The sequence below is a fragment of the Natrix helvetica genome (assembly GCF_964273705.1).
Source record: "Natrix helvetica genome assembly, chromosome: 2".
In the NCBI taxonomy this organism is placed as follows: Eukaryota; Metazoa; Chordata; class Lepidosauria; order Squamata; family Natricidae; genus Natrix; species Natrix helvetica.
This window is the reverse complement of record NC_138552.1, coordinates 112,766,726-112,792,188: the sequence shown is the minus strand read 5'-3', so window position 1 is coordinate 112,792,188 and position 25,463 is coordinate 112,766,726. Positions and strand designations below refer to the sequence as shown.

The window sequence follows — 25,463 nt, the reverse complement described above, 5'->3', positions numbered from 1 at the left end:
TCCGAAAAGGGAAGGGATTACTAATCAGAAGGCTTTAAAAAAGAGAGTGGAACGTAGGACACATATCAAGGATTATATGTGATGGGGGTGCGGTGGGGTGGGGTGTAATTCTCCACGTCTCTCCCCCCCTTTCTATGCATTGATGCATTGATCCACCACTGTCTGGGTTCTTTCTCCCCCACCCACCCACCCAGGAGAAGGCCGGGAGTGGGTGCTTTTGCAGGGATGCAGGTCAAGCAGCAGTTTTTGATTTCGGAGATGGGTGGGGAAGGGAAGTCGGGTGTTTGCCAAATGTTACGCTGTGACATTAGAAATCACTGCAGGGCAGTTGGAAACTGCTGCGCGGTGTTTTCCTGTCAAGTGTGCAGCCGCGCAGCCGCACAGCTTAGAGGGAACATTGGGCAGAACCTTGTTCTTGGAGGTGTTTTTCATCCTGAATAAATTGATCTAAAGACTTTAGAGTCAGATCATTAAAGTTTCAGGAGGCATATTTAATCCAAATAAGCTCTATTTAAAAGTAATTATATTTCTATAACACATGCCTTGTTTGAAGGAGTACCATCTTGAGTAGGTTGAACCATCTGTTTTAGTTATGAAATACAATATCTTCTTTAGGTTAAAAAAATACGGAAATATTTCTATATTTTCCTTTTCAGTTTGGGACTATGCATAGCACTTAAGTCCAATGTGTTATATCTACAGCATATACAAGAGATAATATAGGCCAAAATAAACTTAGTAAATAAAACAAATTAATAAAAGTTTTTTAAAATGCTAATGCCCTTGTTTTGTTCCACTGGAAATTGATAGCTTTCCAAGCTGGATGTTAAAACAGAGATAATAGGGATCATATGGAGCTGGGGATAAGGAGCTCTAACAACACACTCTGTAATAGTCATAAAATGGATGAAGGATATATTAAACTACATTGTATATGCCATCTATATACATTTCAGGCTTCAACACTGATTTTTTTCTTAAAAAATGCTCCCTTTTTAAGCAGAGATACACATGGTGATTTTTATGAGGGAATCACAGAATTATAGAGTTGGAAACAACCTTCAGCTCTGTCAAATTCCCAGCCTGTGGGCCAGATGCATCACACACCGAAGAGGAGAGATTGAGAGGGAAAGAGCAGCATTCCAATCTGTTCTTGTCCTTCCTGCTCTGAAGAATTAAGACTCAAATTAGCAGCAGCTTCTCTACAGATTGAAAATGTTATGTCCTTAGATACAAAGGAACATAACCTGGAGCAGCAGTTCTGTGACCCTCAATGAAGAATTGGAAAAAAACCCACTGATCTGTTTCATTTAAATCTTGTGAATTCATTTAATTATGATAAATTAATATAAATACAGGTGTACATTTATCTATTATTATTTTATTTATTGTTTAATATTGATGAATTTATGTGATGGAATCAGGTTTTGGAGCAATGCTCTGTTGTTGTTTATGCCCACTTGTTGAAGAATGATCCAAAACATATAACTAAATATATATATATATATCTAAATATAAATCACAAGAATAACCATGTGGTATGGAGGCCTCTAAGTCTTATCACCAGATAAACAGATCATATTCTGCCAATTTTGACATACATTTTTTCAGATGAAAGGACTATCGTGGTGGAATATAGTACAGATCTATTTATTTTTATGTATTTATTAAATGTATTTGCCACCTGATGGTTCAGATGACTCTGAGTTACAGGAGGGCCTTTCCCAGGGAGCAAAGTGCCAGCTCAGCCACTTTGGCATGCAGGAAGAGAGAATCTTTTATAGAGTATATCTAATAGTTACGCAGATTTGTGATTTATTCTGACAAGATTCCTGTCTATAGGTGAACAGTAACAACGAAACTGCTGTGAAGTAACTTCTTGTGTTGTTCTTGGTTCCTTCCTTAGCCAATTATCCAACAATATTCTATACAATTGTGAAAGAATCAATTACATTTGATAAAAGGCGGCTGCAAAATGCTTTTCAGAAAGATCTGAAGATGAAGCAGACAAAAATATTTCCAATTGCAAAAGAAGGTGAAATAAATCTTAGATGATAAATTGAAGCAGCTGAAGAAAGAAAGCAAAAGACAACAGATGCAGGGGAAAACAAACCTCTCAAGGTAAAAGCTGAAAATAAAAGAAGCTATATTGAACAAAGCAATGCAAAGAAACTAAGGATAACAATTGAATGGAAAAGATATTTGAGAGAAATTACAGAAATCAAGAACCTTTATGTTAAGATGGGCACAATTAGAACAAACAAGGTAAAGATCTTTTGAATAAAGTAGATATAAAGAAGAAATTGTGAAATATATGGAAGTGTACAAAATAGATCCAGAAATTGTTCAAATATGAAGATTTGACCACTATACTAAACCCAGACATTCAGGAGCCAGGTATTAAAAAGCAGAACAAAAGCACGGTTAACAACAAAAGTGCAGGAATCGATGAAACATCAACAGAACTTTTTAAATATTTTGCATGATAATGTAGTTGGAAGAGCTGTTTGCAGTTTAGAAAAGTGGAAAAGATCAGTACACATTACAATACCCGGAAAAAAAGGGAGCAGTAAACAATGCTCAAACTATTAAATAAATACATTTATCTTTTACAGTACCAAGATAGTCTTCAGCATTTTGCAATCCACAGTGGAATAATACATAGAATGACAATTGTGCAAGTTGACTCAGAAGAGGCAGAGATACTTGAATGCATATTATTTCCATTTGACAGATAATGGAAAAACGAAGAGAGTTCAAAAGAAGACTATCTTTTTTTTTGCTCTATAGATTGTATTAAAGCTTTTGGCTGTTTGGACAACCAAAAATTGTGGATAGTCCTTAAAAATGTAGGCATACTTGGTCACTCATTTGCTTATTGAAAAATGTACATAAGGACCAAGAAGTAATAATTAGAACAGACTATAAAGCAACTGAATGAGCGACCTAATGATGACCTAATGGTGAAGATCCTTGCCACCCACTCGGAAGGTTGAGAGTTCAATCCTAGGTAGTGGCAGATGTTTCTCTGCTACGTGCAAAGAAAAAAAATATCTGCTGCAAACTCCACATAGTCATCAGGAAGGACATTTGGCTAGTAAACGCTCAGCTCTATCCAGTCTCCCCAACTCTTCCACAAATTAAGGGACTACAGGGTCATAAAAATTGAGGGTTTTTTAATGAAGCAACTGAATAGTGCAGATTGGAAAAAGTTAGCCTACAGTTTGCATTGTTACCTTATTTATTTAACTTAAATGCACCATATAATATAATAAATGGACAAGAAGAAATATAAAGTCAAATAAAAATTACTGGGAAAAACCTCAAAAAGTTCAGAGATGCTAATGATATTATTTGAATGGAAACAGGGAAGAGTTGAGGAATTTCTTGTTGATTCCGCTGCTCAGTATTAAAATGAAAAAAAAATGTTCTGAAGAGGCAATTCCAACAACATTCAAATAGGTGAAAGAAAAGTTTGCTGGTTGGTTCTTCTGATTTAGAGCTTTAATTTAGATGCTCAAGATGACCTACATGGCTCTCTCTTTTCCTATTCTTTCTCCAAAGCAACAAATGTGTCAGATACTAATCTCTTCCTCAGTGGAACAGCTTGCCTCCAGAAGTTGTGAATGCCCCAACACTGGAAGTCTTTAAGAAGATGTTGGATAGCCATCTGTCTGAAACGGTATTGAGTTTCCTGCCTAGGCAGGGGGTTGGACTAGAAGACCTCCAAGGTCCCTTCCAACTCTACTATTGTATTGCATTGCATTGCATTGCATTGCATTGCATTGCATTGCATTGCATTGCATTGCATTGTATTGTATTGTATTGTATCTTCCATTTCTAGTTGCAAGCCTTAACCAATGAACAGATTTTATCTTCCTGGGCACAAAATGTTGATAACTATAGACATGAAAAGATACATCTGATACTTCAGAGGAGGATTATTAAATATAGTTAAGTATTTTAGCCACATAATCCAAGGGTAGTGGTCATTGGGGAAGGCATTGATGCTTGGAAAAATCAAAGGCAATCATAGAAGAGGTTGACAGAAAATAAAGAGGTTAGATTATTTCATTAATGAAATAAGCATCAGCTTATTAAAAACTCAATTTTGATAGACAGTCCTGGCAAAGGAATATCCACTGGGTCATGAAGAGATGGAAAAAATTAAATGACTGAACAAAATCAAAACTTTTAATATAAAACCAACCTAAGCTTTATTTATGAAAATGCCAGTCAGCCAGAAAATAGATCATATAGAAAAGGTATAGCTGAAAAAAACCCTTCTAAATGCTGAGGGCTACAGTAACTGTTATCTCCAATTCCACCCCTCATGATGTTTAAAATCCAGCATGAAAATGAATTTTTATGAGCTTGAAAGCTTTCTCATGGTTTTGGAACATTTTATTTGAGAATGTATGTGAAAATGGCTGCTCCCTCAATTCCAAGCGATTACTCTAATTAGCTAGTTATAATTTTAATTTTAATGGAAAATAGGTGAGTGGTGTAATATTACTAAGCCAGAGATAAGGAAAAAGATAAATTCAGCTTTTCTCACTGGTTACTTACTGGTTGGTCTGCCCTATTGATTCCAATAAGGAAGAGAAGTTCTGCCACAAACAAGCTGATGCACAGGTTCTTATGGATAGTGTTCCTGTCACTTTGGAGTCCACGGAAGAAGCAGAAAGTAAAAATGCAGATCAGGAGGCAGACAAGGGACAGAAGAATGCCGACCCAAGTGATGACATCCAGGATCAGATCATGGACTGCATCTCCATGCTGCAAATAATTAAAAAAATATTCATCAATTATATATTGACTTTCAAGATCTAAGGAAGCTCAGTCTAATTGAAACACTTTGACAGTCTCCATTCTTCTCTCACAAATGTATTGTGTGCATATTAATATCATTGCAGATTATGTTAATTGTTTGCTTGCATTTCCCTCCCCCCTCATTTGTTTTGTTTAAAAATTAGTATCCTGAAGAGCATCATCTGAGTTTGGATCTCAGCTACACAAAGACAATGAACGTAAAAGACACATATTATAGATTAATAGCGTTAGTAGTCTAGATCAATCTAAGCTGCAGAATTAGACTTAAAGTGGGGTTCTTTGCTTTGGCAAACTTTTAAATAAAACAAGCTTCTTCAAAAACAAAGCAACCATGTTGCTCCACATCAGACTGATTTGAACTCTCCTTAGACTTCATCTACATTGCTTGCACTATGGGAGAAAACAAAAGGAAGCCTTTTTTTGGAAAGTAGTGCAGGAGAAGTCTGAGAAGAATTTTTACTGAAAGTTTCTGAGGGTGCAACACCCTCGTTATGTTCTGAAGGTCTGCTAGGTGGACAACTTTGGACTGTGAGATCTTGACGCTATCTGGCCTGGAATACTTTCAGCCAGGGCTGCAGGGAAATGCTGAGAGGGTTTTTCTCCCACTGAAGCTGGTCTGAAGTACCTAACATTAACTGAGTTATTTCAAAGAAGTAAAGCAGGTTACATCTTCATTTCAGTAAAGAAAACTGCATCATCTCCAAGGCAAGAATTGCTTAAATGAAATGAATCTAAATCACTTTGCACATGCCAATTATAGATCAATATGATATTGGCCGTTAATTAGTTTTGCTTCATGGATCCCTATGAGGTTTTTGATTATTCACTGATTACTTTAATAAATTATATATTTTTAATTCTCTGCCTGCAATATTGATGGATCCTGCTGAGATTCTGCCTGAATTGGAGTAAGTTATACATATGGTTAAATAAATGAATAAATGAAATAAAATATTTAGAGAGAATAATGATTGCATTTTTCATCCTTTCATATTGGCAATGTTTTAAAAGTATGGTGGTTCATTTCAAGAAGATAAAAGACATCAATAATAGACATCAAAATGAATTCCCACTTTTTAAACTATTATAGTATAGATTAATACTATAATAGTATATAGGAATGATTTAACTATTATAGTATTAAAATATTAAGAAGGCAAAGCTAGCAATTTCCAAAATGTAAATTTTAACATAATTATCTGGTATTTTGCATTTGATTTCCACTCGACTGTTCACATTATTTTCCTCTGTAGTTACGTGTACTGCAAATCAAGGTTATACATCTAATGAAGTTTCCATATAGAAATTCGAATCTTGATAGTCTAACTTTATATATTAGTAAGACAATATAGCAGCCATATGTAGATTGAGTAAGCTTCCCCTCAGCATGAAATTCCTCCGTAAGTTTGAATTGAAACAGATGTTGAATGAGTTCAATTAAATTAGCTACAATGTTTTCCTTCTCTAGCATTCAAAGCAGCCACTTGCCTATCTGCAGGCATAGATACATTTTCATTCCAGCCATAATTTGGTGTTCATGTCTTTGAAGTATCATTAGAACTTGAATTCAGCTTAATAAAATGTGTTCTTCTCCTTAATACGCATAACTTGCTCAAATTCCATAGTATATAATAGGACTGCATGAGGAATTTGTTTAGAAGGGCCCTTCCCAGAGATGCTGGCACAATTATTTTATTATTCATCTAAGACAGAACAATTGATTTAATTGCCAGTTCAATGACAAGCCAGAGTGAATAATTCCTTTGTTTTTTGTCTTTAGTTCATATACCTTCTGGAGAAGCCTTGTTTTGTATTCAAACTTCCCCTGAATCTGTCTCTATCAATTAACTGACTGCATCAACATTTTGAGGGATTTAGCAGTGGTAGAGACCAAAGATAGTGAACGTTTCAGCTCTTTCAATTTAGAGATAATCACTATTTATTCTTTCTGCAGGAGAGCTTTATAGAAATTAATTCATCTTTCTTTCTCTGTCTCATTTGTCATCTGTTTCTTCGTGTAATGAAAGTTTGATTATTAAAATTGCCCTTGGAAAATATAGCAGTAGCACTTTTTAATACAATCAATCCAGTAGCACCTAAACTATCAGTGCCATCTCACTATACACAATCTGAGTATAGCATACATAAAAAGCAGGCAGAGGGTTAGGAAGCAATGGAAGCACATGAAAACATGCATGTGCTAGTCTGACTTGTGAGACTGATAAATAATCTTATGGCAAAAGCTCTCCTCATAGTCATCAGCTTTAGATTTGTTAGATATCCTACCCCTATACGAGATCAACATCCATATATATGTGTAGATCAAGCACTTCCTTAGTCTTAGGTAATCCTGATAGCATTACTGATTCTAGGACATATCCATAAGGGATCTTTTGCCCCAAATAGACAATTCTTCTACAAGCCAAATAGTAAACCTAAGGGATAAGAGTCACCATCAGAGGGTTTATACCCTTTCCTAATATTTCAACTAGCATGTACCTAAACACTTAGATAATACAATTCTTGAAATATGCCATTGCATCAGTATTAAATGAAATGGCACCTGTATTCCTCCCCCTCGTACACCAAGAACAAAGAATCTTGAACAATACAAAGTTAATTTTAAAGAAAAAAAGTAATTTGAATATTACTTAATTCGCCTGGACTACTGCAACGCTCTCTACATGGGGCTGCCCTTGAAGAGCACCTGGAGGCTTCAACTGGTCCAGAATGCAGCCGCACGAGTTATCATGGGGGTACCTAGGTGCTCCCATGTTACACCCCTTTTAGGCGGCCTGCACTGGTTGCCGGTTGTTTTCCGGGTGCGATTCAAGGTACTAATTATGACCTTTAAAGCGCTCCATGGCTTAGGCCCAGGGTACCTGCGAGACCACCTACTGCCACCAGTAGCCTCCCACCGTCCAGTGCGATCCCGCAGAGTTGGCCTCCTCAGGGTGCCGTTGGCCAAACAGTGTCGGCTAGCGATCCCCAGGGGGAGAGCCTTCTCTGTGGGAGCGCCTTCCCTCTGGAATGAGCTGCCCCCGGAGCTTCGCATAATCCCTGACCTCCAGTCCTTCCGACGCGCCCTAAAAAGTTGCCTTTTCCAGCAAGCCGGCCTGGCCTGTTAATTTTATCTAATTTTTAAAATGTTAGTGCTATATTAATTGGGTTTGTTTTTTGGATTGTTTCTAATTTCCTTTTAACTTTTGTAATATGTGTTTTTTAATGCTGTATGCTGCCCTGAGTCCTTTGGGAGAAGGGTGGTATATAAATCCAATAAAACAAACAAACAAACAAACAAAAAAGACCATGACTTGAGGTAATTTAATGTCTAAACCATACAAGGAGGATTTACACCAAGGAGAATTTTGCAGATCATATAAACATAATACATGAACCTCATTTCTGGCAGATAGCAAATTTATAATACTAATACATCTTTTCAGATAACCACTGAAAGTTGGATTTTAATACATAACTAGAAAATGGATGGAAATATCACAGTAATCAAGTGTGGAAATGATGTCCAGATGCACAAAAAGGGACTCAATGAACTCAAAACAGCAGAAATACTCCTCCAGCAGACAACTGCTTCAACACACACACAATATACTAGGTAATATCACAACTGTGCCATTCATTCACTCCATTAGCATAAGACACAATTATCCTATTATAATTATTTTTGCTAGTAAAACAGATCTATCAGTTTAATGTTCTGCTTTGTAAGGAGGTATTGCTTAAGTATGGGTCATGAACATAATATTGTCTTCCATTGGCATAGGATGGCTTCCACCAAATCCTAAAGTGAAATCCTTCTGGTGAATTTTGAGTATACCTTCCCTTATTCCCTTGAACATTTTAAAGTCAATATTAAAGTAATTTAACTGAATACTAAGATTCAATATTTTAAACATATATTCCAGGCAAACAATCTGTACAAAAATACCCAGAATCAGCATTAAACTGAAATGTAGTCTTTCCTATAGAATCCAAGTTTTAGCTGTTAATCATGTAACACAAAAAGTCTGGCGGTACCTTTTATAAGCCAACACATTTTATTGAAAGTTGCAAGCTTTTAGGAGCTACACCTCTAAGCTCATGAAAGCTTATGGTTTTCAGACTAATGCATTCTATCAGATTCCTTATGATTTTTGGTTACTATAGATTAACATGATTCTTCTACTATAAATTCTGTTAATCTTAAAAGAAAATGAATATTTTGAATAGCATAGTGATGGATCAAATGGGAGAGGAAATAAAAAGTAAGAAACAAAGGAAGGAAAGAAGGTAACCGTTTTTTTTTTAAATGTAACTTATATCCCCCCCCCTTTTTTTTCTTATTAGTCACATCACACACCAGGTCATGATATCACTTGCCCAGTTTGTTGGTGTCCTCTACAGTCTCTTCAAACTTTAATCTCAGTTCATTTTCTGACACCTTTCTTAAATTAAAAATTATATTCTTGATATTGGTTTCTACAATAGTTGCTCCAAGTGAAATCATTCCAAATGGTTGTGGCTAAGAAGTAACTAAGAGAGGTTAAATGGAAAGGCTCTAGAAAAAATTCCCCTTAAACTGATACTATGTACTAGATTGATATGAGAAGTTGAGAAAGGAGTAAGAATTGATCACAAAGCAGGTAGCTGGGCTTGATTACCAAATGTTTCATTCAATGTTATAACTCTATGAAATAAGCAAAACCTTTTACTGGAAGATGTAACTTGCAATGTTTATGGCAAGTTTACATTCCTGAAAATAATTTGGTATATAGTTAGATCAATAACTATAACATTAAACTGAACAATCCATACCATTGCTTCAAGGAAAGGTTTGTTCAATTGCTTAGAATTAATTTAATCTGCCCTTAGTGTCATGCTCCTAACTCAAGAATTAGATAAGACCAAGAAGAGACATTTCAAGAGCAGGAAGCAGTAGTTTCAACTCTAGCTCCCATACCAAGTCAACGATGACATTATCTATGTCATAATTATCTATGCTTCAGATCCATCCACATAAATATCTGAAAAACATATTAACATATTAACAGAGTTGGAAGGGGCCTTGTAGGTCTTCTAGTCTAACCGTCTCCCAGCAAAAGCAGGAGACCCTGCACCATTTCTGACAAATGGGAATCCAGTCCCTTCTTGAAATCTTCCAGTGATGAAGTGCCCACAACTTCCGAAGGCAAGCTGTTCCATTGATTGATTATTCTCACTGACAGAAAATTTATCCTTATTTCTAGGTTCAATCTTTCCTTGATCAGTTTCCATCCGTTATTCCTTGTCTGGCTTTCAGGTGCCTTGGAAAATAGCTTGACCCCTTCCTCTCTGTGGCAGCCCCTCAAATATTGAAACACTGGTATCATGTCTTCCCTGGTCCTTCTCTTCACTAGACTAGCCATGCCGAGCACTTCTAACCATTTATTGTATGTTTTAGTCTCCAGTTCCCTAATCAGTGGTGGGTTCCTACCAGTTCAGACCAGTTCAGCCGGACCACTAACAGTTTGGCAGTCTGGGTCGCTGGAACCGGCAGCGACCCAGGCCTGCCATGCCCCCAAACCGGTTTTCTGGGAGCTGCCATAGGCACAGCCATCTTGTTTTTTGTTACTGCGCATGCGCAGAACAATTTTCATTGTACTGTGCATGCACGCACAGTGCACATTAAGTGAACGTGCGTGAGGCGCACCCACGGGTGAACCAGCAATAGTGACTGCTGGAACCCACCCCTGCCCCTAATCATCTTGGTTGCTCTTCTCTGCACTCTTCCTAGAGTCTCAAGGTCTTTTTTATAGTGTGGTGGCCACAATTGGTTGCAGTATTCTAGGTGTGGTCTTACTAAGGCTTTATAGAGTGGTATTAGTGCCTCACTTGATCTTGATTGTATCTCTCTGTTAATTCAATTTAGAATTGTATTGGCTGTTTTGGCTGCCACCGCATACTGTTAGATCCTTTAGAACTCTGGGATGTAATCCATCAGGTCTGGGTGATTTGTAGTACTCAAGATCAGACAGGTGTCTCTTACCCTTTTTTTTGCTTATTTTAACTTTAACTTTAACTTTTTAACTATGTTTTTGGTAGGTTGAGCTATAGTTTCTTTTTGCATGAAGACCAATGCAAAGTATGAGTTAAGTAGTTCTGCTTTCTCTCTGCTGCCTGTTACTTCCTTGCTGTCTTCTTTCTTTAGTGGACCAACTGTGTCCTTGATTTTTTTTTTGCCATTATTTTTCGTAATGTATATTCTGCCTTAGTTATGTGTCCCTCTTTCCATTTTTTGTACTTGTCCTTTTTGTCTTTCAATTTGTCAGATACGTCTTTGTGAAGCCATCCTGATTTCTTCTTGGATTTCTTGTTTTTCTTTTTCAGTGATATTGCGCTGGACTGGGCTTTTATGATCATATTTTTCAAAGTTTCCCAAGCTTCTTGAGTTGTTTTCTACTTTAGGATTTTAATCCAAGGAATCTTTGCCAAGTTCTCTCTGATTTTTTTAAAATCAGCTCTTTTAAAATCTAAGACTCTGTTATCATTATGTTCTATTGCTTGTGTTTGCATAATATTGAATTCTAGTATGACATCATCACTCTAACCCAAGGTTCTTGCAACTTCAACCCTCCCTATCATTTCATCTCTTTTGGTAAGAATTAAATCCAATATAGCTGACCCTTTAGTTCCCTCTACTTTTGACAAAGGTGTCAGCTAGGCTCATAAGGAACTTGTTCAATCTCCCACTTCATGCAGAGTCTCTTTCCCAGTTGATGTCAGTAAAGTCCCCCATTACTACTGTGGTATTTTTCCTACAGTTAACATTAGTTAACTGGTTAGCAAAAAGTTTTCTAGCAAAAGATTCTTTGTTTGTGAGAATTAGGTCCAGTCTAGTTCCTTCCTCTAACTTTTGGACAACAAAGTTGTCAGCTAGGTTGGTCAGGAAGCTATTCAATTTCTCATTAGGTGCACAATTAGTCTTCCAAAAGCCCATCATGGAGGTAGTGCAGACCATGGCCAGGAATTCAAAGTTTTTTTGGCGACACCAACCCTTCAGCCAGTGGTTCACTTCTAGAATCTTTTGTTCTCTTACCGGGTGTTGACCTTTCATTGGCAGTACAGATGAAAAAAACTACTTGTGCACCTAACTCCTTAACTTTCTTGCTTAGCTGCTCATAATATTGTGGCAGCCCCTCAAATACTGGAATACTACTATGCTATCATGTCACCCCTAATTCTTCTTTAGACTAGCCAAACCTAAATCCTGCCACCGTTCTACACATGTTTTAGTGTCCAGGCCTTTGATCATCTTAGTTGCTCTTCTCTGAAATTTTTCCAAAGTCTCAACATCTGTTTTGTAGTATGGTGACCAACATTGGTTGCAGTATTCCAGGTGTGGTCTTACTAGGGTTTTATAAAGTGGTACTAATACTTCATGTGATCTTGATTCTATGCCTGTGTTTATACAACCCAGAATTGTATTAGTTTTTTTGGCTGCTGCTGCAAACTGCTGGCTTATATTCAAGTGATCATCCACTAGGACTCCAAGGTCCCTCTCATAGTTACTATTTTTGAGCCAGGTCTTGCCTTATCTGTATTTTAATTTTTATTGCCTAAATGTAAAACTTTGCTTTTCTCCACTTTAAAATTCATTTTGTGGGATAGGGCCCATTCTTCAAATTTGTCAAGATCTTTTTAGATCCTGAGCTTGTCTTAAAGGGTGTCAGCTGTTCCTGCCAGTTTAGTGTCATCTCAAAATTTGATGAGTTCCCTTTCTATTCCCTCATCTAAATCATTTACGAAGATATTGAAGAGTACTAGGCCTAAGACTGAGCTTTGTGGTACCCGACTGTTTACTTCTCTCCATGTGAATGTAGTACTATTAAGAACTACTCATTGAGTATGGTTTGTTAGCCAGCTACAAATCCCTCTGGTGGTGATGTTGTCTATTCCACATTTTTCTAGCATACCAAGAATTAGGTTGTGGTCTATTTTGACAAATGCCTTACTGAAATCTAAGTATACAATGTCTATGGCATTTCGCTGGTCTACTAATTTAGTCGTTTTATCAAAGAATGAAATAAATTTGGTATGGCATGATTTGTTTTTAACAAACCCATGCTAGCTACTATTTATAACTATTTGCTTCTAGTTGCTGGCAGATCTGTTTCTTGATTATCCTTTCCAGGATCTTCTCAGGTATTGATGTCACTGAATGGCCTGTAGTTTCCTGGGTTTGTTTTTTTTCTTATCTTGAAGATGGGAACCACATCAGCCCTTTTCCAATACTTGGGTACTTCCCGGGTTCTCCAGGATTTTTGAAAGATATGTTACAATGGTTCTGAGATAACATCTGCCACTCCTTCAGAACTCTGGGATGCAATCTGTTAGGTCCCTGTGATTTATATTTGTCAAGGTCAGATAGGTGTTCTCTTACCTTTTTACAGTGAGCAAGACAATGGCATGATCATAGTAGTAGGGGTCATATCATCTGCTGCATAAGAATAAATCTATGGCAGGAAGAGAGACTAAGTATATGGTTATCTAAGGTCTTAAGAAAATGAATGGTATATATCCGTGATGGCGATCGTATGGCATGTGTGCCGGAAGTGGCATGCAGAGCCATTTCTCTGGGCATGCAAGCCATCACCCATTGCTCTTCCGTGTTCTGGCACACTGTCCAGCTGGTCTTCATGCACACGGGAGTGCTGGAAACCAGAAGAGCAGCCACCCAGTGTGCATGGCGGTAAGATGATCTTCCGGTTTCCAGCATGTGCAGGCGCACCGGCCAGCTGGTCTTCACATGCACATGCACACCAGAAACCGGAAGACCAGGTGGCTGGTGCATGGATGTGCACCAGACGGCTGCTCTTCCAGTTTCCGGCATGTGCACTCAGTGCCCAAAAAGGTTCATCAGCACAATATCATTCTAAAGATGGATTAAGTATAAGATCAGTGAAAACCATATCCAAAATTTTGGTGTGCATCAGGAATGGGAATGACAAGATAACTAGCATCTAAGAGAACCAAGGATGACTTAATTTTCATGTCCAGGTTAGAGGTAACTCTATAATCTTACTCTCCAAAGTAGAATTCAGTAATTGTAGTTCTCGTGCAGTTAAGGTATACAATCTCAATTACATTTTCTATAATGGTCTGCTTTCAAAATAGTTTCTATAAATCATTCTGCAGTTATCAGGGCATTTATAAAATAACTTACAATGAGTATTTTCCCTAGTATCTATCTCTGACTGGCAAGGTTGTTTTCTCTCTGCTTTAGCTGTGTGTTCACTTCTTATGAATACAGGGACAAGAGATTAACAGTGCATCAGCAAGTTCTATTAAATTGTGTTTATTAAACTAGAATGAAATTCATCTGGCCCTGAAGTTATGCATTCATTTAAAGCAACCATCTATTTATGTATTCATTAAAATAGTTCTAAAGCACTCTTCATCAAATGACAAGAAAGCAGTGTACAAAATGGGACCCCAAATGTATAGTCATAATGAAACAAAAGAGAATGCAATAATAAAACAACTTAAAAGGCAGATTAACCAATTGCCTTTAGCAGTTATATGACAAGCAGGTATAATGTGATCCGCTCCATATTAGGAATAGCTGTATGTACATGATGAATTGAGCCAATGGAGAATTTGCTAAATTTCTTTCTTTTTACAAAATGTTTCAAAAGACCTTTGAGACAGGAGGAACATTAAAATGAAAAAACAAGAAACATGAATGGGTGCGGGAGCCAAATTCATCTAGACTGTAAAGATTCTTCCTCTTCCTTTTCCTTTTCCCTTCCTGAATTAGCAGATACGTGTAAAGTCAGCTGGTAGCTATGAATGATAGACATTTTTTGATTTGATACTGGCATTTGATAGGCTGGGAAACATTTATTCCTGCCCCACAAGCTTCAGTCCCTACACATTTCTAGTCCTGTGGCTGTTTCAACTTTAGTTTTCCACAAAATTCCAATGGTCTCCTGATGGTTACAATAACCTCTTCCCTTTCACTGGGCCTGAAAATAATACACATGGTCAGTGGTGGGATTCAGCCAGTTTGCACCACTTCGGGAGAGCCAGTTGTTAAGTTTCTGAGCAGTTTGGTGAACTGGTTGTTGGAAGAAATCATTAGGCCAGAGAACCAGTTGTTAAATTATTTGAATCCCACCACTGCTTATGGTGTATTATGGGCCTTAACCTATGACCATAATTGAACCTGGAATTACTGTCATATGTCATGCTGGACATGTAAGTATTCACCATGTGACCATGCCCAATTTTATGACCTTTTTTTGTAGTGATCATTATGAGAACCCATTTTATCCAATGAGATTTTTTGTTTTTGTTTTTGCTATTTTCAGCTTCTTAATATGGCTCTCTCTCAGTGTGAACCAGATGTGAAGGTGATACAGTAATCTCTGAGATAGGGTGGTATACTACACTCATCTAAGATTACTTAAATTATATTTAAATGTGGGAGATTTGTCAGTCACTACTAAAACTGCCCCCTATTACTAAATGTGCAACAAATGTGTAACTAATGAAACAAGAATAAAACAAAGAAAAATATCCTACCTAAATCATTTTTAGAAATGATGACAGAATTTAATTTACACGACATATGGAGAGAGACACACAAGACAATCATCCAATACACATTCTATTCAAATCACCACCAATCCTGGTCAAGAATTGACAAGGCCTGGATGACACCTGGTCTACGGAATGAGATGGAAGAAGTAGAAATAGAGACTAACAACTGGGCAGACCACAATCCAATTAAAATAAGGTGGAAAGGCCGAAAAAAGAAAAAGAGATGGATGATGAACCAAAATCTGGTAAAAGAAAAATAATACATACAAATGTTAGAGAAAGAACTGAAAGTATTTTTTATGATGAACAAAAAAGAAGATACATCATTACAAAATCTTTGGGACACCACAAAAGCATATGTCAGGGGATTAACAATTGCCTATATGGTAAGGAAAAACAAGGAAAAAAAGGTACAACAAGAGAAATCACAGCAGGAATTTAAGGAAGCGGAAGCGGAACTACAGAAAGACCCTCAAAACAGGACTAAGAAAGAAAAAAGAGAGATCATAAAACACAAGTACAACTTAACAGTACAGGAAGAACTAGCTCAGAAGATTAAATTGACTAAACAAAATTACTTCGAACACGCAAATAAATCGGGATGTTGGTTAGCATATAAACTTAAAAAAGAAAAAGAAAAAAGGACTATATATCAACTGCAAGACGAGGATGGAGTCATACAACACAGACCGGAAGAGAAAAAGAGTATAATTCAAAAATATTTTACAAAACTCTATTCAAAAGATAACATACCAGAAGACAGGATCAAAGAATACCTACATTTTGCAACCATAAATCCAATCCCAGATGAAAACAGAGAAAATAAACAGACCAATTACAATAAAAGAGTTAGGGGTGGCATTGAAAAAACAGAAAAATAATAAAACTCCAGGTCCAGATGGAATCCTGGTGGAATTATAGAAAAACGCACAAGAAATATTGGAAGAAGCTCTATTAGAAGTATTAAATGAAGCGCTAGAAGAAGCTAAACTACCGGCATCAAGGACAGAAGCAATAATAACTCTCATACCAAAAGAAGATTCAGACCTTCATAAATTTCTAAATTATAGACCCATCTCGTTACTGAACTCGGATTATCAAATATTTGCATCAATTATGTCAGAAAGGATTAAACAGACTCTAAATGAACAGATTCCACCAGATCAAAATGGTTTTCTTCCACACAGACAGATCAAAAATAACTTGAGGACTATAATAAACATCCTAGAATATTACGAAGCACACCCGGGGAAACAAACTGCACTGGTTTTCCTTGTTACCCAAAAGGCATTTGACAACATAAATTCATAACATTACAATTAGAAACTATGAAATTTGGAGAAAATTTTGTAAAAATAATAGAAAATGGATACAAAAACCAAACAGCAAAAGTGCTTATGAATGGGGATACAACAGAAAAAATTGAGATTACAAAAGGAGAAAAACAAGAATGTCTTCTCTCTCCACTTCTTTTTATTCTAACCTTAGAAATATTCCTAACCAGAGTTAGGAAGGATCAGGAGATAATAAGATTAAAAATAAAAAAGGAAGAGTATAAAATCCAAGCTTTTGCCAATGATCTAATATTCATATTGGAAGACCCATTGCAATCCAGACTTAAATTAATTCAAAGGATAGAATAAATAGGTGATGTGGCAGGTTTAAATATCAATAAAAACAAAAGAAAAATAATAACATAAAACATGCCGAAAAAACAAGATAATTAATTGGGAGGAGGGGTCTAAAATGCAGTCAAGAAAGTCAAATATCTCAGAATCTGGTTATCTGGAAAATGCTCTTCAGTTAAGGAGGACAACCACAACAAACTAATACAACAAATAAAAAAAGATTTAGAGAGCTGGAAAAACTTGCAATTGTCACTCACAGGACGCATAGCTATGATTAAAATGAACATACTGCTGAGAATCCTTTTTTTGTTTCAAGCAGTACCAATAAACCCAGGTAAATCATTCTTCCAAGAATTAAATAAACTAACAATTAAATTTATATGGCAGGGACAAAAGCCAAGGATCAAATTAAAATTATTACAGGATAGCAAGGAAAGAGGAGGCTTAGCACTCCCAGATTGGGAGCTATATTTTCAGGCAGCTACATTAACATGGCTTAAGGAGTGGATTGAGTTGAAAAATTAAAGAATTCTGGCACTTGAAGGACGCAGTCTTCAAGTAGGATGGCACGCCTTCATTTGGGATGGAAAAATGAAACACACAAATATTTCCAAAGACACTTAATTAGAAATGCGTTACTTCAAAATTGGCAAAAAGTAAAAATAAACCCACTATATTAAAATCTGAAAATAATTATCTACAATAGAAGCAATGAAACATCCAAATTTTATAGACATTGATAAATTAGTAAGATATAAATATTTAATAAAAGACCAGGAAAATCTGAAAACCATTCAAAAATTAAATGATCAAGGTATAAATATAGAATGGCTCACATATATGCAAATCAAATCTAGATATAATAGCGATATCAAAACACATGAACTACAGTTGGAACAACATAAATTAGACAAAATACTTCAAAGCATGGAGAAAAGAATGATTGGAAAAATAAATAAATTTTTGTTGTAATATAAAATGGAAGAGGAAGTTGTCAAGGAAACTATTATTAGGTGGGCAAAAAATTTCAGATATAATATTGAGTTGGACAAATGGGAAAAACTTTGGGAAACAAATTTGAAATTGACCATGTCTGCGGCATACAAGGAAAACCAGTACAAAATGTTTTATAGATGGCATTTGCTGCCCGTGAGACTCGCAAAGCTATCTCCAAATGTATCTCAGATATGCTGGAAGTGTGAAAAATCATACGGGACTTACTATCATACATGGTGGATATGTGAAGGGGGCAAAAAATATTGGGTTAAAATAAAAAAGTGGCTGGAAGACATAATGGGAAATCACATAGACTGAAAACCAGAGCTATTTCTACTAGGTTTAATCTCAACAAAGTACAGTAAAGTAATATCATACCTAATATTACATATTATTACAATATAATACAGTACCGAACGAAGACGAGGTAATAAGGAAGATCTTAGAATGTGCCGAGATGGATAAATGGATGAAGGAAATTCAAAGAAAGGAGGAATCAAAATACTATTTAGTTTGGTATAAATGGTTAAGATGATAGAGACAAGAATTAGGAAATTGGGAAATGCAAAATTAATGTATATTAGAAGAATTAGGACATAGCGATCAGATTGGGGGTAGGAAAGATAATTTAAGATACACTAACATAAGAAAAATATATATAATACAATAAAGGTAATAAGACAGTCTGATATAAACAGCTAAACATAAACAATTAAGCAAAGGAGTAAGAAACAAGATGACCACAAATGTAAAATTGGAATGTACAGGAAGGGAAATAATAATTGTAAAGATGCACCGACTGTAAGAAGGAATGTTCAGTTCCGGTGTTGTTTGTAAGTTATGTGTCTGTTTTTGTCAATGTGTTTAAGTGTTTAAAATTAAAAATTAATAAAATAAAATAAATAAATACAACCCACAAAACTCCACAAACAATATCATATCCCAACACAACCCTATCATAACATAATCACTTCATGTATGCTGAGATCCCTTCCACCCTGGCTCAATGCCTTCACAACCCTCTGGAACCCTAACAATGTTGGAGTCTCTTAATTTCAGTGAATAAGCTATTTCAGGGGTGTCCAAACTTGGGAACTTTAAGACTTGTGGACTTCAACTCCCAGAATTCCCCAGCCAGCCATGCTGGCTGGGGAATTCTGGGAGTTGAAGTCCACAAGTCTTAAAGTTCCCAAGTTTGGACACCCCTGAGCTATTTCAAAGACCTGGACAGCCACAAAGAAGGCATGTCTCCAAAATCCCATTGGATAGCAACATTTAAGGGAGGCGGCCTGAAGATGCTCACCCTATCTGACCTGATTGGATGAGAAGATACCTTCTGTAAGGATCTGCCTTGCCCCCCTTCAAAGAAGCGTAGACTCTTGAAAACCTGGTATTTCAAAAGGAATCTTTTATTGAAAAGGAGTGAAAGCATCAACATTCAAAGCAGGCTCTGGGACCCTCAGGCTATACAATTCATGATAAAGGGACTTAGAAACCCCTCCCAATGTGTATTCCCACCAATCCACAGGTGTGACGATGTTTTGGAAGCAACATCTCTGAGAAACAGATAAGCAGGGATTCTCAAGGATCATCTCCCGGAGTTTCAAACCACATGGCTTCCCCCACTCCCCTGCATCCTGCAAGAGGTGATGATTTTCCAGGCCTCTGAGGCACCAGGCAATGGTTATAAATCACGCAAAAGGGTATATAAACCGGCAAGGCAAGACATAGACAGGAGAAAGAACAAAATGCATCAAATCCACCCACCCACCCCTTTGTCCACCGAAGAATGGCAGATACACAGATTGGACACCTTCATAGAAAGGCAGTTCCATAAATAACTTCAGCCCATGTCATATTTATTTATTTATTAGATTTTTAGACCGCCCCTTTCCCAAAAAGGGAAATGCTAACCAGGTGTACCGGAAAAGCAACTGACAGCCAGTGCAACCTATGTTGCAGTGGTGTAACATGGGTGAAATATGTAGCACACAGAACTTTGCATGTTGCTGCATGAAGCACAAATTCCAGAACATTTTCAAGGGCAGCACCATGTAGAATATGTTACACAATTAAACTAAGAAGTAATTAACCCAGGCACCAGCAAACCCCAGCTGTATGAAAAGGTGCAAATGACACACAATATGAAGTTGTGCAAAGTCCTTCCCTAATCACGACTTCCAACTGTTCCTCCAGCAGGACTATGAGTCCAGGAGACCCAAACTGCATACCAACTCTGTTAAAGAGTGCTTCCTCATAAAATATGACAAATCACCTGGCCCTCAAGCATGGATAAAAGCCCAAAGCCAGTCTGTCTTGCCAAGGTTGAATTAAAGCTGGTTTCTCCCCGCAGGCACTGGGTAGACAAGTGAATGACATCATTTGCTCAGCATGAGATGCATAATTGTAACATTGCCCACATACAAATGACACCACCTTCCATTCTGTAACCATTTCCAATTTTTAATAGTTGTATTTATCCATCACTTACCTTCACTTCCACATGGGCCATCAGAACAGCAAAGTTGGTTAAGTGATTACAGGAACATGTTGTGTGCGTTTTGTTTGTTGTGAGGAGCCGACAACCTTGAGTTGACCAGTATCCTGTCATTGTGCGTTTAGAATAACTCCAGAATGAACAGTTGGGGTTGAAATTTTCTTCTGACTGCTATAGGGAAGAAATACATCAATGGAAAAAAATACTAAATTAAATCATCTCTGTTCTCCTAGTCATTAGCATCAGAGGGTGATGAATACCACAAAAAGATCGCTCTTCTCATTTTAAAAATTACCCCTCCCCCAATTATTTGATTTGTTTAGAGCTAAAGTCAGCTCTGCAGAATTACTTCGTTTCTACTACAAAACAATTATAAACCCCAAGTGCTTTATGAATATATCTTTTATGTAGCTCAGATAACTTCTGGGGAGGAGGACTGGCTTTGCCTGAAAAGTGTTACATATCATGGGTAGGGGAGGAAGTGAACACTTCGTATGATGTTTTCAGGAATAGTGAAAAATAATCCACCCCAAAATGTGAGGCTTTCTGCCAGGGAAGCAAGTCCTCACCTTAATGTGTCTGACAGTGAACACAACAGGATCAGCCAAGTAAACCTTATTGCTGAACTCCTTATTAATCGCTGCTGTGATGATGGGAGAATTCACTATGACAGAATGATTAGTAGACATGGCTTCCATCCCTAATTTCATGCTGGCGTTCTCTGTGGAAAGATAGGGTCCCAGATTGTGGTATAGGACAAAGGCCACTCTGATTTCACCTGAAACAGAAAATTTGGTAATTAATTAAATCAGTTCTCAGAATTTCTAATCCATAATCTTTTGTTCTATAATAGAAAAAAATTATCTTAATGGAACTTAAAAAATTGTAGAACTGCTTGCAGGATTGGTGGTGGTGCAGCAACCTACTAATGTGAGCAAAGTGATTAATGTTAATTAATCAGAGTTGCTGTACATATAATCACAATAAAGAAATTCTAATACAGCCATATATAAAGATGCACTACTCTGTAACATTGCAGGCTCAGTGTGAGAGTTATTATCTAGTTCTTGGTACTAATTAAAATAGGAATTTGGTTACTTTTCCAGCATAGGCCTATTGACTCTCAGGCTCAGCCATGAGATAATCTGTGTGTGACTTGGGTTTTTTTTGGGGGGGAGGCATATTCATGACATTTTGAAGTGTTGTGTTTTCTTAATCAAACTATGATACTTTCCTATTCTTCCAATTGAGGTATTTGTAGGAAAACTTGCACAGTTTTCATGACTTTCAACTTCAGTAGCAGTCACAAGCCCAGCTATGCATTTTGTATTAGCAAATCACTATTTATTGCAACCATCTAGAGGTGTTTGATCTTTCAACTAGTGTAGGTCTAGGTGCTAACAACTACTATGTAGTTCAGTCTTAAGTTCAAACAATTTGATGAGATTGTTTTTGAAAACTCAAAAACTAGTCATACATTTCCGCATGTGCGTGGAGTGATTGTGGTTGTGCTTAAGAATCTGACAGCCCAAGGATAGAAACTATTTTTAAACCTATTTGTTTGGCTGGCTATCACAGGAATATGGAAATACAGGAATCACAGGAATATGGAAATACAGAAATAGTGCACAGGCAAGAGCTTCAGGATAGGCGGGCTAAGAGGTGACTTAGGCTAAAATGTGATGAACAAAAAGAATCCGCTCATTAATATTTATGCCCCTAATGGTACCTGTGAACATAAGAAAAGTGCTGAGATTTGAAAGCAGAGTTGCAATTTATAAGGCTGGGGAAAATAGTCCAGTCTAGTCTAGTCTTTATTGTCATTGTACAAAATAAAAACAACGAAATTGGTTTTAGCCTCACTGGTGCAATCCATGACAACAAATACAAACAACATAAATACTATAAGGAATAATCCCAATGCAAGTAATTGGGGGGGGGGGGAAACTAGTCATACATTTCAGCATGTGCGTGGAGTGATTGTGGTTGTGTTTAAGAGTCTGACAGCCCAAGGATAGAAACTATTTTTTAAACCTATTTGTTTGTTCGGCTGGCTATGCTTTGATGTCTTCTGCCTGATGGTAGAAGTGCGAAGAGACACTGACCAGGGTGTGAATCATCTCTGAGTATCTTCCTCACTCTGCTAAAGCAGCAAGACCTGGCAATGTCATCCAGTAGTGTTAGAGGGCAACCAATGGTTTCTTGTGGCGAATTGATCACTCTCTGTAGTGCCTTCCTGTCTGCAGCAGTTAAACCAGCATACCATACTATAATGCAATATGTGAGGATACTTTATATTGTGGACCAATAGAAAGAGGTCATCAGTCGTTGTTCCCCCCGATTTTTTTGCAGGACACTAAGGAAATGAAGTCTCTGTTGGGGCCTTTCCAATCACCAGGGACATGTTGTTTTTCCAGGTGAGATCTTGACTAATAAGCACTCCCAAGAATTTAAAAGAGGAAACCCTCTCCACATAGCCCCCCTTGATATACGGTGGGGCAGGTTCCTCTCTGTGCTTCTGGAAATCCAACACCATCTCCTTTGTCTTACTAGTATTTAGATGTAAGCTTTTTTTTGAACACCATGCAGATAACTTCTAGACTTCTTCCCTGCATGCTGATTCGTCCCCTCCAGTTATGAGATTTAGCACAGTTGTGTCATCTGCAAACTTTATTATGAAGTTGGATGGATCAGATAATATGCAGTCATGTCTATACAGCAAGTACAGGTAGGGGCTGAGTACACAGCCCTGAGGGGAGCCTGTGCTGAGCTTTAGTGTGGAAGATGCAAAGGACCCAACCCTTACTGTTTGTGGACGATGCGTCAGGAAGTCTTTGATCCATTCACAAGTGAGGAGAGGGAAATTCAGGTCAGTCAGCTTTTCAATGAGAATGTCTGGTAAGATGGTGTTAAAGGCCGAGCTATAGTCTACAAAAAGCATTCTGACACAATTCCCACATTTCTCAAGGTGACTCAGTGCAATATGTAGAGCAGTGGCGATGGCATCCCCTGTTGACCTGCTGCTTCTATAAGCAAACTGGTGTTGATCAAAATTTGGTGGAAGACAGGATCTGAGGTATTGTAGGACCAGTCTCTCAAAGAACTTCATCACTATAGACGTCAGTGCAATGGGTCTATAGCCATTCAGGCTGTTTATGTCTGCTTTCTTCAGAACTGGGATAACTGTGGCTGCTTTCAACATGATGGGACTCTAGCCTGTTACAGGGAGATGTTAAAAATCCTTGTCAGGACCCCTGTTAGCAGAGTTTCCATTTTCCCCAGCACCCTGTCTGGCCTGCAGCTTTGTTGGGATTTACAGCCTTCAGCACATGTTTCACTTGATGTTCATCTAGGGTGAGTGGCTGGAGGTTAAAGGGCCTTTGGGCTAGAACCACAGGCACTGGTCTTTTGATCTCAAAGCGGGCAAAGAAGCTATTTAGCTCCTCCACCAGCAGGGCATTAGCATTGGCTATTTTTTTCGTATTGCCCTTATAGTTGATTAGGTGTTGTAGCCCCTGCCACACCTGTCTTGAGTTATTATCTTCCAGTTGCTTCTCTACCTTTTGTTTGTATTTCTGTTTAGCCGCCTTAATGCCTCTTCTCAAGTTTGCCCTGGCCTCGTATTATTTGTCTTCGTTTCCTGCCTTGAAGGTGGAGTTTCAGCAGTTTGATAACTTGGCCTTATTACATTTTATTTTTGCCTTCTCTTTACTTCTCTACATGAAGATTTCAGTTCTAGTTGGTGTTTATCAGGATAGCATTTATCAGGTTAATTAATATTGGCCAATGACAATAATAAAGTTAATGAGTTGGGGGGAGAGAAATAGTGGGGTTTTAGAATGGAATAAAGGCATAGGTTCTCCTCCCAAAAGAACCAGATATGCATCTAACCCTTTCATCCCTTTCAAAAACACACTTTTAATTTTTAAAAAAGTCTTTATATTCTTGTTTTAACAAAAAAGTAACAGTCATGAAGCTAAACTATGGGCAGCCAGAATAGTCAAAAAATGGAATCCAAATCCCCACAGAGCATAAATAACTACGGAACAAGAAAGGATAGAGCAAATATAAAACAACACAAAACACAGTCGCTGAGTATGTTCCTCCAATTTCAAAGCCATAATAACAAGCCCTACATCTTGGGTTATTAAGCTCCCAGTCATAACAGATATGGTCATATGGGAAGTAAATGTAAAGTGAATAGAAATCAGACTTCTAGCATATTGTACTGCAAATACATTGCCGCTGCTGTGCCAAAACCACTGAATGCGAGGCTGGTCATAATATGTACAGTACAGTATATGAAGTGCTTTCTGAAAATAAAGATATTGTGGCTGTCTAAGCTTTTTCAACCTTGGCAGCTTTAAGGTGGTTGACTAAAAGTCCCAGAATTTCCCAGCCTCCCATCAATTCTGGGAGTTGAAGTCCACCCATCATAAAGTTGCCAAAGTTGTGAAAGACTGAGTTAAACAGTGGGAATGAGACTATATACAATTTAGGCAAGAGTTTCATAAATTCTGGTCAGTCTTTAATCAAATTACAGAAATGACCACCATGTTTACACACAGTGTTCTAAGCCTAAATAAAAAAAAACTTATTTGCCTTTTGAACCGTCGCCCATACTGTACTCAGGAACATCTTTAAAGTTGTATACATTTTGGTGCATATATTTCCTAATATATATGTTTTCAATGCAACTTCATTCAGCTATTTTGGCAAGCAATCTTCTTTTGATAATGCATTCTGTACACATTTTTCCCAATGCATGGATTTTTTTAAATCCACCATTCTTAATCTGGGAACTATACAACAAATTGCGGAGAGATGGACTGTGGCGCTTGACATGTGCACTTGTCTCTACTTAGAGACAAATGATTTTTGGTTTTATTTAATAATGTGATTTCCTTCTAGGCCTTTTTGCTATGATC

General features: G+C 37.3%; 1 protein-coding gene across 1 annotated transcript in view; it reads right to left on the bottom strand.

Annotated features, from left to right (window-relative positions):
• Positions 1 to 25,463, bottom strand: part of ADGRL3 (adhesion G protein-coupled receptor L3) — a 586,346-nt gene that overhangs the window by 150,522 nt on the left and 410,361 nt on the right. The window contains exons 15-17 of the mRNA XM_081943236.1: positions 21,105 to 21,313; positions 20,530 to 20,706; positions 4,570 to 4,779 (exon numbers count right to left, since the gene is read on the bottom strand). Of these exons, the coding sequence (XP_081799362.1) occupies positions 4,570 to 4,779; positions 20,530 to 20,706; positions 21,105 to 21,313 (596 nt within the window). The remainder of the gene's footprint in view (positions 1 to 4,569; positions 4,780 to 20,529; positions 20,707 to 21,104; positions 21,314 to 25,463) is intronic.